This window comes from Chanodichthys erythropterus, chromosome 2 (assembly GCF_024489055.1).
Source record: "Chanodichthys erythropterus isolate Z2021 chromosome 2, ASM2448905v1, whole genome shotgun sequence".
NCBI classification, from domain to species: domain Eukaryota; kingdom Metazoa; phylum Chordata; class Actinopteri; order Cypriniformes; family Xenocyprididae; genus Chanodichthys; species Chanodichthys erythropterus.
Window position 1 is genome coordinate 494,672 of NC_090222.1, and position 16,576 is coordinate 511,247.

Here is a 16,576-nt window from a genome sequence, read left to right on the forward strand (position 1 = left end):
AGTGAAATAAATCAGCTTTTTGATGATATTCGAATTATTTGACCAGCACCTGTATATCCAGGATATGGTGTGTATCCTTGTTTTGTAGTCTTTTTGTATTGTATTCAGTTTTATGCATGCCTTACAATAGAATAATTCGATAATGTACCTTTTCCTAGTTAATTCTAATCCTATACCCTCTAAATACAATACACTTGAGATATGCACAGTCATGTAATTTTGTGTTTATATCTACACACATAAATCAAATGTATTCAAGCAAACATATTGCTGTAGTAATTACATTTTATTAGATCGAATATGCATTTAAAAGCTTGTTTTATTTTAATGTATCAATATTTAAAAAAAGAATTTCTAGAATTGTCGTGAACAAGAAAAGTGTGTATTGAGTAAGGAAATGGAAGACAAACTGAGAATTGTTTATTGCACCAAAAGTCATTTAAAAAGAATCGGTTCATTCAGACAATTTACATGGGAAATCAGTGCAACGTGGCAATAAAAATATTTCTTAACTAGAACATCTGGGTTCACTGAGTAGTGTAATTTTTAAACAATAGTTGAGTTAAATTAAACTACCCAGCAGGTTGGGCAAACATTTAACCCTACTGCTGGGTTTGTCCATTTTCAACCCAACTTGGGTTGTTTTTAACCCAGCATTTTTTAGAGTGTAGAGTATGACAGAGTGAGTGAGAGACAAGTTGACATGCAGGTAAAAAAGTCACTGGTCATTTCTTGGGGAAAAGAAAAGTTGCTAAAGAGTTCTGAAATATCACTAATCTAACGCCAGTCATGCGCACAACGTTTCCGATCTGGCCAAGGATGTTGAAATTTGTATGAGAACAGACAAGGTTTTTAAACATCTATAGCATAGCAATTTATTTCTCACATAATAGCAAGTTTTGCACCACTTCCCTTAAAAGCACACACAGATAACTCAAACAAACACCCATGATCCCTAGAAGACTGATCCATGTCAACAGGCCTCAAGAGGAACAAGGATTAACCCCGTTCACAACAGGCAAGATATTTATGGAACTAAAATGTCCATGAATTCACAGGCATTACAAAAACTAACTGTATGAAATAAAATGGAACAATGTTTTAATTTTAAATGTGGGACTACTGCGAAAGATGGCGATGTTATGATTGACTTTGGTCCACAATGCAAAACAGTACAATAATAAATAAAAGTTCTTCATGTCAGATTCATGTTGTATTCATTTTTATAATACACAACTGACGCTCTGCCAGAGAGCACCTGACGCCTCGCAACCAGGAACAATCATTTGAGTTTAAAACTGCAATAAATAAAATCCAATAAACTAAAAAGACCTAAACTATTACTGTACTTTAACAGCAATACAGTATTCATACTAATATTCCCAACATATTACAGAGTAATCGCTGAAAGAGTGAGGTCGAGTGTATAAACACTACTCAGGAACCAAACATGTGACTATGAGTGAGAAGTATGTGTCTGTGGATACAGAAGCCTGAGGGGATGATGTTAAAGGCACATTCATATCAGAAGCTCCAAACCCAAAACTCTCTAAAGAGAAAAGCAGAACAAATCAAGACCCCTTCCCTTTACGGGCAGCGTCTGGTCTGTTGGTCTCTGTACTGGCTTTGACCTACAGCGGGTGTGTGTTGCACTGGAGGCTCATTGATTGACAGGATCCTCCAGCAGTCCATACTTGCCCTCGAGAACTTTCACAGTAGCAGAGAGAGCGCTGCAAGAGAACAGACAGGAGAATGTGTTATGTGAAGCAGGGCCGTAACCACCACAGACACTGGAGGGACACCGTTTGAAGACAAGAAGTTGTAAAGGAGACACATCATGGAAAGACCTACAGTGGTTTTTTTGTACAAAATGTATTTTCCGTGTACAGACAACATTGTCAAAACGATCCCCATTCACACGGATCCACGAGAACGATTAAAAATGCTGTATTCTGCTGCCAGGCCAGTAGATGGCGATGTCACTTTGTAAAGAAACAGTACACCCCTATTGACTGAACGTGTAATACACATGCACATGACATCACCGTTTTTACAAATTCACTTTTTCTTGTAGTTTACACGGAGACGATAATGGTATAATTTTCACCAGTTTTCAAAAGTTTGCTCTTTCAGGCCCCCAAAACACTTGTCGTGCAAATGAACAGCCAAAACGCATAAAAAGCTTTATGTTTTTAGTTGAAAAAGGTGTCGTAAGCACCCGCTAAATCTTTTAATTAATTCCTTTAAAAACGATTACTCTCTTCCAGACTAGATCATTAGGTTCATATTTTTTGAGGTGGCACTTTTAAATAATAAAATAATACATACTACTCTGTTTATCGCATACTGTATAGTAGGGAAGTATTTGATTTTGGACAGCACAAGTCTTTAATGAACATGTGAATATGTTCCTGAGAGTCACTCACCATCCAGGTCTGATTATCCGGTATCTGCCGCACACGGACAGATCCACAACTGTCGAACCCAAGCGGCTTTTATCTCCAATCGGGCCACCGTCCACCACAACGGCCAGACTGGGCCACAAATCCTCAAACTCCTGCAGAAAACAAAAGACATGTGGAACTCAAACCAAAGCCTGTTCAGAGATCACTGGGCGTTATGGAGATCTGTGCTTACATTAACAGCAACCGTGCTGGTCTGAGCGCTGACGTTAGCGCTGGTGAGAGCCAGCGGCTCGCCGCACATCTGACAGAGGCGTCTCATGAACGGGTGGTCTGGGATACGGACCCCTATGAGCTAAAGCACACATGACATTAATGACACATGTCCTAAACACAGAGGACAGCATTTAGAAACACACTAACAGAAGGCCGCTTGTGAAGTACAATTAAGTGCACTTCTTTTTTACATCTTAAATATATTTTAAAACCGTACTTGCAGGTGATATAATATTAATGAAATAAAAGGCCACTTAGACACTTTCATGATTATGTTTGGTAACACTATGTTACACATTACATGTATTTACTGCAGTAAGAACTATAAATTAAGCATAATTACATGCAACTCAAACCTAAATCCAACCCTACAGTAAGTAAATGTAGTTTAATTAATATTATTCCTACTTAAGTACATTTTTTACATTTTGGTTTAGTATGTTAGTTGATTATAATTTTAGCTGTAGTGTGTTATTTGATATTACATTTAAAGTTAATACATTTCAAATGTACTACACTGCAACTTCATTAAAATGTGTATTTACTACAAACGGGTCAAAGACATTTAGATGTCCGCATCAATGGAAATTTACAAAAGTGATTTATATACATAGAAAGCACATTAAATGCAAGTAAAACGTACACTTACACGGTTTCAAATTAGTTTTGGGAGAATAAAATGTCAAGATGTGGGTGAAATAATCTCATTCAGTGTAACACATATATTTATGTAAAAACTGAAACATTCTTATTCTGACCTGTACATATTAAAATATAGAAAAGAATAAATGAGCATACTAGATTTTATTGCATTTTAAATAAATAAAAAATTCTTGCTGACAAATGGGCAAAACCCCTAGGATAGTGGCAAAATTTAAGAATGCATTTAAAAATAACATTTGGGGTAAAATATGGCATACATAGATTTTTGTTGTAAATATCCCTGACAAGATTGTTCTACTGAATGACATTTTAGTGGGTCTTCTGTAAATCCTAGTATAAATGTGTGATAATTAATTTTTGCTCAGAAAACAAACAAACAAAGAAATTAAATTCTGATGTATTGAAAAACAACAACAATTCAACGCTGTATTACTCTTATTGTTTTGATGCTTGAAAACACTTTTTTGTCTTTGACCCCAATATATATTTAAATGCATGACATACAAGTTTGAATAGAACTATTTTAGTTTACCATAAATATTTTGGAATTGCATATAAAGATATTTTTAGGTGGGTCAAAAATGTTTAATGAATTTCAACTATAATTGATAATTATTTCACTAATAAGTACTATTTTAATAAGTGTGCTAAAGTGTTTGTCTTTCACGAGGGGTGTGTTAAAGCAAACTGAGCAGAACTGAAAGCAACCTTGGTGAAAGGATTGAGATCAGCGTTCAGTGTGGCGGATCTTTCCAGAACTAGTGTAACGGGTCCAGGCAGCAGATCTGAGAGCAGCTCCTCCTTCACAGACACCTTACAGAACCTGCAAACAGAACAACAACACACCCTTACAGTACAGCAAAACCATGGGACTTTGATACAGTAAATCTACATGAATTAAGCATTCGAACACTTAAATATCAACATTATGGAGTATATTGCCATGATGCAATTTCAATAAGAAACATGCAACAAGGTACTTCTGATGTTTTCATGTTTTTGAAAAATCTCTTCTGCTCACCAAGGCTGCATTTATTACATCAAAAATAAAGTAAAAAAGGTAAATCATTCAATTTAAAATTGCCGTTTTATTTGAATATATTTTAAAATGTAATTTATCAAATGTCATTTATTGTATTTATCAAAGCTGAATTTTCAGCATCATTACTCCAGTCTTCAGTGTCACATGATCCTTCTAATGTGCTGATTTGTTGCTCAAAAAACATTTGAAAACAGTTTTGTGAAAAATAGTTTGTAACATTATAAAGGTCTTTACTGTCACGTTTGATAAGCTGAATGCATCCTTGCTGAACAACAGTGTCATTTCTTCAAACGGACTGATTAAGAGCGAACCTGTATATGTCCTGTATTTCTCCGACACAGATGGCTAGAGGTTTGTCTCCATTCCTGCCCTTGATGTCATAAACTCTGTGGATGGCCGAGGAGTTCTGAGCCACACAGGCCAGACCGTAGATGGTGTCAGTGGGAAGAGCCACGACCTGCCCGGCCTTCAGAGCCGTCACTGTGGCGCTCAGGACCTCCGTCCACTCTGTGTGCACAGCCGACAAAAACACGATCAACTACAGGCACCTTCATGTCCACGGGCCTTTAACATTCTTCAAAATAACCATTTACATCTTTCTTATCATCATTCATATATCAGGGTCACACAAGTCCTGGAAACATTTACATGTCTAATTTAATTTTTGCAAAACCCTTGATTTTCCGATCCATCAGTCTAGGGATGCACAATATATCGGCCACCATATTGGTATCAGCTGATATATGTTCATTTTTAATGTTTTCATTATCGGCCCGATAAGAATTTGGCTGACATATCAAAGCCGATAAATAATGGATTATTTCCTTCAGATACGCACTGTTCGCCTTTCTCGAAATATGATTGAAATCACTTCAAAAAAAAGGAAAATATAGTTGAGCACAACATTTACAGCACAAGTTCATCATATAGACTGCATAATATTATAGTGAGAACATTAGAATTGTGTGCATGTGACATGGCTTTAATTGGTGAGACTTTTGTTTTTGTAATCACTCTCAAATTATATAAAAATTTAGATTTATCGGCCAATTTATCAGTTATCAGCTTTCAAATATAAAGGATTAATGGTATTGGTATATAGTTTTCATATTGGTGCATCCCGATTATGAAAAATACCATTTTACAAATATGATGATCTGAACAAAGAGTGAAATAATAGCTACGGGTGAGTGCACAATTATATTTTAAATATAAACTTTGTCCCACAGTGTTGGCATCAACCATTTCACCCCACATAATGTTATCAAAATTTATTTTGTAAACGCTTTTCATATTTCATGTTAAGAGCATGCTTGACAATGACATGAAATATTAAACGCGTGAAGAAACTTAGTTGTAAAATATGCACAGTAATAATATTCTGTTAATAAGTGATCACCTTTAAACAAGCCAATTATGCAAAAACAAAAAGGTAAAATTATTTAATTCTATAATTAAATGCATAAATTGACTGCTATAACATCATGACTAATATAATTTAACAAAAAAAAAGACAAAAAAAAAAAAAGACAAATTGTTTAAAGGGTTAGTTCACCCAAAAATGAAAATAATGTCATTAATTACTCATTTTTTTGTTACTGCACATTAGCGACATCTAGCGGACATGTCCGGAATGACACTGAAATTACCCTTTTCCATTAAAACTGGACATGCTCAAGAAAGAAAGCAAAAACAACTTATGCTTAGTAAGATACACTGTAAATAGAAATGACAGACTATGTGACATTCATTAGACTATCATTTAAAGATGTTTGTAATTGGTCTACATGCCTTAGATGTTTAAATTTTTGCATCAATCTATGTATCAAAACATGCAGTCGATTTCAAAAGCACGGCTTTATTTTGACCAGAAACACCCGATTGCAAGGCAATAACGCTGTCGGATGAGTGCCGAGAGGATACTATAGTGCAGTTCTCCCCTTTGGACAAAGTCTCTTGAATTGCCACGGACTGGTCCATTATTCACAGCAAGTCCTCAGCCGACGCTTCAAGCGCGAGACGTGTCATTCAAGATCATTTTACACCGAGAGAGGTTTAAAGTGTGCCGGATAACGGTGTGTTGGTAGTGTCACGGTCTGTCTTCATGGTTTCCTCTGCAACTTCCCGTCCGAACCTCCCTTAACGCCACGCAGCTCTCAAAAAAAGGCGTTATCAAAAAAAGGCAATATCACTTTCGTTTCTATTTCAAATATCTCTTTTATAGATGCCATCAATGCTTTTGCCTTTCAAGATGTAATTACCGAAATCAAAACAGTCCATGAACTATAAATCCTCACGAAAACTTCAAGCCAGCTCGCGCATCAATCTGAGAGATCAGCCTCCTTACCTTAAAGTGTCAAACTTCTCAGTTTCTGAATGGACGGTTTGGCTTGATTGACAAACGCTAACGTTCGGCCATGATTTATATACCATCGACCTGACCTAAAACGTTAGCACACTTTGATCGATGGTTTGGAGATCGTGTGTTTCTCCGTTTGAGAGCGCATTTCCTGTTCACATCCGCGACAAAACAGCTGATTATTTACGAACGAAAGCTCACAGAAACGTGAAAATGGTCTCATTTGAAAAAAGAAAATATCCTAAGCTAAAAGGTGATATAGTGTGACTGAAGCAGCCCTTATCAAAAGTGCGGGGGTCCTGACCGTCCTGACCCCCGTGCCAACGGCGCCCCTGCTGTCAATCATCGCCCTGACAAATGTGATTGGTCTTTATAATATTAATATTGAAGCACTGTACTCACATGAACTGATTTAAATATGTTTTTAGTACATTAATGGATCTTGAGAGAGGAAATGTCGTTGCTGGCTATGAAGGCCTCACTGAGCCATCGGATTTCATCAAAAATATCTTAATTTGTGTTCTGAAGATGAATGAAGGTCTTACGGGTGTGGAACGACATGAGGGTGAGTAATAAATGACATTATTTTCATTTTTGGGTGAACTAACCCTTTAAAATGTCATTTACACCACAGCTATCCGAAATAGCCTACCCTACCTTTAAGTCCCTAGCTAGCACGTGTGTGACGAATGTATTTTGAGAGTTTATTTTCTCTTTGTCCAAAGGGATAAAAGCAACAGATGATAAAGTGAAAAACGCCGACAGAAGATCAGGTAAATGTCTGCGCTATAAAACACGAGCAGAAACATGGCAGAAGTGTTTATATCATGAGATGAAGCGTCTCTCACCCTGTGAGTTTTGAGCTGAAATCCGCAGGACTCTCGTCTTCAGCTCTTTACACATGCTGACACTCTTACAGGGCTTTCTGTGTGTGTGCGAGGAGATATTCAACAGTACACTGATCGGACGAATAAACCTGGAGAACACCATAAACAGCTCAGCTCAATGACGGCAGACACCATGCTTTCATTCAGCAGGAAGACATGTTTGACTTCAAAATAAAAGTCCCGCTGCGGCCGAAAAATAATTTAATTATTTATTTATTTAGACCATTTCGCTGTGGTATTTTAGTCTTGTAAGAACAACACGTTCAGTGTAAATACAACAGGTGCATCTTGTTAACATCAATTAACTTGCTGATGTAATTAATTATGACTAATGAATATTTAATATAATTAAGATCGACCGCGTCCGGATTTATAAACAAAACTAAAATGGCGTCAGTTGCAGGTAAGATATTTTAGTACATTTAAAGAACTATTTCATAGGTTAATATTTCTTATAAATGTCCACTCTTCAGAAAAACCTGAAGATTCAAACACCAAAATAAAAGATCTTCCTGTTAATCAGGTAATTACATCTTATGTGTGTGTGTGTTTATGTTAGAAAACCACAGGTATTTAATTCACTAATATGTATTTCTTTTAAAAACAGAGTCCTTCTGTGAGACATCTGGAGGATCTTGATGGCAAAATCTCCGACAGACGGGAGCAGATCGAGCTCTGCAATATGATCCTAAACGACCTGCTGGAAATCCAGAAAATAGTTGCTGTAGGTTTTTGTTTCATAGTTTGTATTAAAATGTTTATTTTCAAACTACTCATTCATGTTTATTTTGGTAGGAGAGAGGACTTGAGGACACATCATGTGGAGAACCGGATAACTGAGCTGTTTCACTGGGATTCTGATTGGAAATCTCTACAAGTGTGTGTGAATGTAAATAAAATCTTAATGTGAAAGTGTTGGGATGGAACGATTTCTCTCTGAAACAAGAAAAACTGTGAAATAACAAATCACACAGGATTTTACTGGTATTGTATTGCTTTTTGATTCAAAAAGTTATTACTTTGCCATAATACTTTATACAAAACAAGCATATGAGAAAAGTTTTCACATTATACATTCTTTAAAAATACAGATCTTTACAGTTTCCTCACACTTTGGGTATCAAAAGCAGTCGTTATGGAAGCATTTGTTTCCTCTCTACCTCAAGCTTTTGAGACTCGACCAACATGCCAGACCATCTTTCCCACTCGCCTTGGATGAAGCAGAAGATCAGAATTTCTGAATAAATATGTTTAATAAGCTATTTTGTTGCACTGAAAGAGCAAATCATAACTTAATGCCTCCAAAAGACCAACGTGTGAATGAAAGATGATGATGGCACCTGACAAAAGGTGGAATGAATGAATGAAAAGAAAACGTTGTGGGTTTACATGGATTCAACGTGGACAAAAGCTGATCTTGAAGGTCAAGCAAGTAGTTCTTTCACCACTATTTTTCCAACATTAAAACTAAAGCAAGATTTTCATGTCATGTGGGTGTCAAAGAAATTACATAAAGCAGCAAAAGTTTCTAACAGGAAGATATATATATATGTATATATATAAACATTGCAATGCCCAGATACAAAACAAAACAACAGATTAAGTCACATCAAACATAACTGTACACAACACAACATTTTGATGGGTTAAGGATAACAACAAAGGCTTCAAACATGAAATATTCAATGCATCAGGACACGGCTGTTTTACTCTATGACTTGCATATGCTAAAAATGAGCACTGAACGCATGATATCTCACGTGTGAACGCACAGATGGAGTGGTCTGATGCGCTATGACACATTGCATAGTTGTTTTTTAGTTGGTGAATAAAAACTGGCTTCAATCGAAATCTTTTTAAAGCAATGTAGTAAAGTAACTAGTTCTATGTGAAATGTCAAACAATAAGGTCAGAAAGCATGTGCATTATTATTATTGATATTAAGGTACAGTTGATCATGTTTATTGGCTGGACCCATAGTAAGTGCCGTTCATTGTGTTGTTCAAGCTATAATGTTCCAGTACTCAGTTTGCACAGGTCCCATTAATGGATAAAAGGAAAATGTAGTGGATGAATAAAGCAACTGATCAACATTAAGGGAGCGACACACTATGGAAGCTTGTTTCCACCATCAAATAAAAAATAAAAAAGGCACTTTTTATGCAGCTTTTTATCTCACAATTCAGACTTTTTTTCTCAGAATTGCAAGATATAAAGTCAGAATTGCGTTATATAAACTCAATTTGCGAAAAATGAAGTAAAAAATTTAGTTTATATATCGCAATTCAGCGAAAAAAAGTAAATTGTAACAAATAAAGTCAGAACTGCAGTCAGTTTACTCCCTCAATTCTGACTTTATAACTTGCAACTGCGAGTTTATATATCGCAATTCTGAGAAAAAAAGGCAGTTACGACAGAATTTTAAGCATTAAACAATTGCGAGAAATAGTCAAAATTGCTTGTTATAAACTTGCAATAATTAGAAAAAGTCTTTATAACTAACTTTATATCTCACAATTCTGACTTTATATAATGTAATTCTGACTTAAAACTCAATTTTGCAATTCTGACTTATAAAATCAGAATTGAGATATAAACTCAAAATTGTGAGTTTTAAGTCGCAATTTTGACTTTATATCACGCAATTCTGACTTAAAACTCGCAATTTTGAGTTTATATATCGCAATTCAGAGAAAAAAAGCAAATTGTGACAAATAAAGTCAGAACTGCAAGTTGTATCAGTCAGTTTACTCCCTCAATTCTGACTTTATAACTTGCAACTGCGAGTTTATATATCGCAATTCTGAGAAATAAAGTCATAATTGCTTGTTATAAACTTGCAATAATTAGAAAAAGTCTTTATAACTAACTTTATAACTCACAATTCGGACTTTATTTCACGCAATTCTGACTTAAAACTCGCAATTTTGAGTTTATATCTCACAATTCTGACTTTATTTCTCAAAATTGTGAGATGCAAATTCGGAATTGCGAGAGAAAAGAGCCAGAATTGTGAGATAAAAGTCGTAATTACCTTTTTTATCTTTTTATTCAGTGGCAGAAACAAGCTTCCATAACACAGATTCTACGACGACCTACCAGCGTACCACCCACAACTGAGGGTTTCGCGGTCAGCTCACGCTTTTTTATTTGGCACTGGACAGGAAAAGGCTCAGTGATATCTCGCCAAATCAAATTCTCCATCGATATCTGAAACGCTGTGGTTCACGTGTGAAATGAAATAACTCTCGCGAGCTGTAAGGCAATGCTTGTCCTACGCGAGTCTGAGAACACAAGGATCTGTGGAGAACAACATACTGCATTAGAGATGCTCCGGTGACAGAAAAGGCAGTGCAGAGTCACGTCTCTCATCTCACACCCACAGTCGGATTTCACATAGTTATATACAAAAATACAAATACAGTCTAATGTCTTAAACATGTATCATTTCAAATGTACTATATATTTACATTACGGTCAGCTCTATACAGCAGTGGTATATAAGTGAGGGGCGCAGGTAACGCTGGCTGAACCGTGGTCGGGTAGTGCACTACAAGCAGGTTAAAAACAACAGGTGGGATGAGCAATGCCTGGTTAACTGGTCAGGGACCCATTCGAACACACACACACACACACACATATATATTTATATATACTGCTGCTTGTTTTTCTGTATCCCTGAGCGGGTCACAACAGAGACTCACGTGGATTTTAAAAGGGGTTTCACGAAACGAAAAGTGCAGAGACGCAGATGAGAGGCAGGAAACACTGCGATCTGTAACAACCAATGAGAGAAAAGAAAGGAAACCCAAGCACATGCCCGTAGCAAAGGCAAGATGACAGCGTTTGATTTCATCACAGAGTATTCAAGAGTGTTCATATTTCATCCAAAAATCAAGAGGAAATTTTTTATTTTATTTTTTGCATAAAGAAAAATACTTTTTTTTTTTGTGGATTTACACCACGAAAATTAAAATGTCTAAATTCAATTCAGTTTAAATAGCATTTCTTACATTACATTTTTTATATTAACATGATGAGAATCGTGGATGAAATGGTCATTAATAGTCAAAAAGTTATATATGATTCTAAAACTGAGTTCATTTTCTTTATGCAAAAAACATTTCATATTTTGATTTTGATTGTGGGAAATACGACCCAAAGAATTTCTAGACAGGCTTCATGAGATCCACTTTAAAGTATATTGATCTGCGTAGTTAGGGACGATAGAAAAGGAAAACTGAGTGAAAAGGTGGGAAATAGAGCTACATTTATCCAACAATTGAGTATTTTAATAAATTAACATATATAAAATTAAATACTAAGTTATAGGCAGCCAAGCAAACCTCTAAATTACATTTAAAAAGGCAGGTAAATGTTCATCGCAGTTCATCCAGATAAAATAAAATACCTCAAAAATCACATTATTATGACCACTGCAGCCTTTCCAATAAATTACACATCATAAAATACTTCAGTGATTCAATGTGCAGGACTTTGCGTAGATGACTTCATTACCCACAAACCGTGATGAAGGCCTTATTGTTGAAGTCTCGGACATATCAGTGAACATTCCCACGATCGATCTAGTGGATTTCAAGTTTAAACTCAAGTACGTCTCGTCTCGTCTCGTTTTGTACGGTGAATCTCTATAAGCAAGTGTCAAATTTAAATAATTCTGCGGGGTTAAAACGCTAAAGCAGCTAACCTACTCTGCCTGCTACCCTCCCTTAAAAGTGCACCAAAAACCACTCGTTCCAATCACAATAAACCTCCGGAAGACACGCGGGGGAAAAAAGCCGCGCGCCTTCAGCAGAGGTACGGGTGTGTGTGAGCTACGCATCTGTACACGGTACAGATGAACCTCTGCGTCCTCTAGGGGGCGCTGCTGCCGCTCGCTCCATCAGCCATGGGGAACTCGTCCGCCAGCAGAGCCTCTATGTTGGCCGTGGTCTCTGGGCTGAGCAGATCTGAGACATCCATGCTGGCCAGGCCGTCGGTGGGAGGGTTGGGGGTCACCGGAGCGGACAGGCTGTCCTGTTGGGATGGAGCGGGGCTCTGTTCTGACGGGCAGCAGGAGCCAGCTTCTTCGGGGAGGGCTGGAGGAGCAGGAGGAGGCGACGTGGCCTTTGGCTTCTCCAGCGAGGAGGCAGCGCTCTTGTCTTTAGCGGAGTCTCTGCAGGCACACTGACACTGGCAGGACTCCTCCTGCTTGATGATGATCACCGGAAGGCTCAGACCGATCTGCTGCACTGCAGTCCCTGAAACACAAACACAGCTAGCCTGATGACAATCTGCATCACATTCTGTTACACAATGATGGTTAAACTGATAATAGGGCTGCCCCCTAATGGTCGACTAATAGACTAGAAGTTTTCTTAGTAAGTCACAGAAAGAACAAACTCGTGGTGAAGTCACGCAGTCAGTGAGGAAATCCAAACATTCGGCTATCATCCATCAACCTCAAATACGGCTTATCATAAGAAACCTTCACATGGCCGCTCGCTCTAACGTTAAAAGAAGAGCACAATTTTTCAAAACACTGTACCTCTGTTATTTCTGCTCCCATCTCACACCTAAACATGTCTCTTATCTCTTCCACTGTCCCAAAATCACTCAAGACTGCTGCTGTTACTCCTATTCCCAAAAATCTCATTTTGATCCAGGAGACTTTTCTAATTATCATCCGATTTCTAATTTACAGTTTGTCACCGAGGCGCTGTTTTCACCTGCATTCTGGTTGATCGGATCACAAGTGGACGGCGCTAAATGCAGGTGTAAAACGTTTTGAGCTTGTCCACTTTCAACCACTTCCAGTAGTTTGATTTCATAGTGTAAACACTCATGTGATCGAATGGGTTCGAACAGCCGCAAAAGACTACTCTCCTCCTATTGACCTAATGCGTAAACATTATGGGAAGCGCACTAGCCAGACGGGATTTAAACTTTGTTGGCTGAAGACCCAAGTTTGGTTTGGAGACAAAAAATGTACCAAGCACAATGTTGACAAAGCTGATGCTCTCCGTATGTTCTTCCGTGTTAATATGTAAATCGCATGAGCTTATTTTGTCCCTTAGATCAAAAGATCTGAACAAATCCATAGATTTACCCAACCTTACACCCTCCCTTAGAAGACATCAGGACAGAAGTAGTTGAAAGTGGACAAAAGAGACCGATTAAAACACCAGGTGTAGATGGGTATGTGTCACCCTCGTCGTCCGATTGACCAAAATGCATCTTAATACCAGGTGTAAACTTAAAATCATGGCCACTCAGCGACAAATCATTTCTAGATCACTAGCACTGAAACTGCTCCAGCAAAAGTTGTCAATGACCTTTCACTCTCTGGTGACTCGGGCAGTCCCTCCATTCTCTTATTACTTGACCTCAGCTAAACGTTTGACACTGTTTGCCACAAACTATTATTCTCTCACCTTTCAGAGATGGATATCTCAGACAATGCATTATCCTGGTTCTCTTCATATCTCAGGGAAACATCTCTAGCTACAATTAAAAATCCCCCACTGTCTCGCTTAACACAGAGCTCAGTTCTCAGTCCATTATTATTCATATTCTACATTTTGCCTCTCGGACGAATCATTCACTGTCATGGTTTTTATTATCACTGCTATGCTAACGATTTTCAAATATATACAGTTTGCAGGACAGATTCCACCAGACTACCTCGTTACCATAATGTGTCAATGAATTGAAAGAGAGCGTTTGCACATGGTTGCCAGGTTGGGAAGATTAAGCAAAAAATAAATAAATCATTAATTTAACAGAAAAACCCTGATTGGGGGATTTAAACACGTGACATCTGGCAACCCTGAACATGAACTCTCATCTTGGATAAATAACCAATGGGCCAATATGGCAGACAATTATGCTTAATAGAGAGAAGCAGAAACTAGAATCGCAATTAAACATTTAAATGTGTAGCCCTATTCAGTTACAACAAATAACAAATATTATTAAAATCATACCTGAATGTCCACCGACTGGTATGGCTGTTGTAAAAAAGACCTTCTCTACTTTTGGGCCCTGAAAATAAAAGCAGTAGTAATGTGAAAAAGGAAAGCATTAAGATTGTGGCATTAATTCAAACCCTAACTAGACAATTACTAAGATCCTGACTATGACTAAAACACTCAGAATATCTCAGATATAATCAGATGCATATTTCTGGCAAAGATTAACATTATTAAAAAATGTATTACTTTGAATAACTTTCAAAATAAGTACATTTGAGGGGGGAAAAGAACAAGTGCTAAAAAAAATGCTAAATATTAACCATAATATGCACTAAAAATGCATAATAAAACAATAAAAAAAATTCACTAATGTCTGTTTGAAGGCAGAGACATGGTTGTTACAATTTACTTTTAAAGTGTTAGTTCACCCAAAAATAAAAATAATGTCATTAATTACTCACCCTCATGTCGTTCCACACCCACAAGACCTTCATTAATCTTCAGAACACAAATTAAAATATTTTTGATGAAATCCGATGGCTCAGTGAGGCCTGAGCAATGACATTTCCTCTCTCAAGATCCATTAATGTACTAAAAACATATTCATATTTCATCAAAAATATCTTAATTTGTGTTCCGAAGATGAATGAAGGTCTTATGGGTGTGGAATGACATGAGGGTGAGTAATTAATGACATTATTTTCATTTTTGGGTGAACTAACCCTTTAAGCCAACTGCTACAATGGGCACCTTGATATGAAAATCACAGTGAGGTTCGCAGAATCAAATCTTTAAAAGTCTTTCTGGTTCCTGATTAAGTGACTGACTCTTGGCCAGAATAAACTACAATACGCACAAGACTCGCCTTCATGCCGATCATGTCGTTTTGGTGTAAATTGACTTTTAATGGGGGGACTGAAATCTCTTTATTAAAAATATCTTTATTTGTGTTTCGAAGATGATGAAAGTCTGACAGCTCTGGAACGACGTGAGGGTATGATAATTCATTTTTAGGTTAACTAACCCTTTAACTCTTTCCCCACCACTTTTCTCCGTTTTCACTGTTAAAAATAGAGGTTCTTTTCTTTCTTTTGACACATTGAGTGTTTACATATTAAAATAACAAAATATTCTGAGGGCCATGAAAGTTCGCTGGCAGGGAAAGAGTCAATGGCATCTCAATTGCTAAAATCCTGCTTGTAAATGACAACGAAACCAAAGATAAAAACGTAAAGCTGAAGCTAAAAAACAATATTATTTAGTTCAATGATAAACTGCTGGACCTGTTGTTCGGGGTTTTGCTGCGCACTGGCGGCACTGCTGAGGATCCACTGCAGGTTCTGATCGGACATGACGAGGCTGGGCTGCAGGCCGAGCGTGGGGGCGATGGTGATTGTAGGAGGAGGAGGAGCCAAAGGCACTGTGTGTGTTACTGCCGCCGTCACCTCTGTCGTCATGCCCGCCACGCTGGAGGCACCGGGCGCAGTTGGCGGGGGACCCGGTGGAGCCGTCACGTAGTGCTGGGCGACTGAGGGTGCAGATGGAGCGGGCACTTCTGGTGAGTGCGACGAGGTGGCCGGAGCACAGGCGAAAGTGGAGGTCAGTAATGAGCTGCCGGCGGCGGGGGGCGGAGCCGGCTGAGGGGGGAGTGTTGTGGGCGGAGTCTGAGCCTCAGGTGCAGGGGTTGTGATGCAGCAGGATGGGGATGAGGTGGATGAAGGGGGCTGAGGGAAAGTGGGGTGAGTGGACACATCTGCAGCGGCTGACTGAGGAGACGACTCCAGGCCGAAAGACTCCGCGGGGTTATCTGGAGAGACAGAAGCGTGACGTCAGACTGAGCGACAGGACACGTGATGGGTCATTCCTGTTATGCAGTACATTGCATGACACCATCATTCATCTACTGGTTAAACTTTTCAAACAAGCGCTAACAGGCTTTAGCACATCACTAACACAATTCTATCATGTTTTAA

General features: G+C 38.0%; 2 protein-coding genes across 2 annotated transcripts in view; both read right to left on the reverse strand.

The window, feature by feature from the left end:
- Positions 1 to 407: 407 nt before the first annotated feature.
- Positions 408 to 7,803, reverse strand: yrdc (yrdC N(6)-threonylcarbamoyltransferase domain containing). Its single transcript, XM_067391480.1, has 6 exons — positions 7,591 to 7,803; positions 4,695 to 4,890; positions 4,050 to 4,164; positions 2,638 to 2,757; positions 2,427 to 2,557; positions 408 to 1,730 (listed from the first exon to the last, which is right to left on the reverse strand). The coding sequence occupies exons 1-6, from the start codon at positions 7,730 to 7,732 to the stop codon at positions 1,661 to 1,663; spliced, it is 774 nt and encodes a 257-aa protein (XP_067247581.1). The 5' UTR covers positions 7,733 to 7,803; the 3' UTR covers positions 408 to 1,660.
- An 803-nt stretch (positions 7,804 to 8,606) lies between these two features.
- mtf1 (metal-regulatory transcription factor 1) overlaps positions 8,607 to 16,576 on the reverse strand; it is a 32,606-nt gene continuing 24,636 nt past the window's right edge. The window contains exons 10-12 of the mRNA XM_067399407.1: positions 15,887 to 16,410; positions 14,616 to 14,673; positions 8,607 to 12,890 (exon numbers count right to left, since the gene is read on the reverse strand). Of these exons, the coding sequence (XP_067255508.1) occupies positions 12,505 to 12,890; positions 14,616 to 14,673; positions 15,887 to 16,410 (968 nt within the window). The 3' untranslated portion in view covers positions 8,607 to 12,504. The remainder of the gene's footprint in view (positions 12,891 to 14,615; positions 14,674 to 15,886; positions 16,411 to 16,576) is intronic.

Coding starts and splice junctions, on each gene's coding strand:
- yrdc (XM_067391480.1), bottom strand. CDS start 7,732: ATGGTGTTCTCCAGGTTTATTCGTCCGATCAGTGTACTGTTGAATATC. Junction 4,891..7,590: donor TTCAGCTCAAAACTCACAGG/GTGAGAGACGCT, acceptor CTGTGCACACAG/AGTGGACGGAGGTCCTGAGC. Junction 4,165..4,694: donor GAAATACAGGACATATACAG/GTTCGCTCTTAA, acceptor TTCTGTTTGCAG/GTTCTGTAAGGTGTCTGTGA.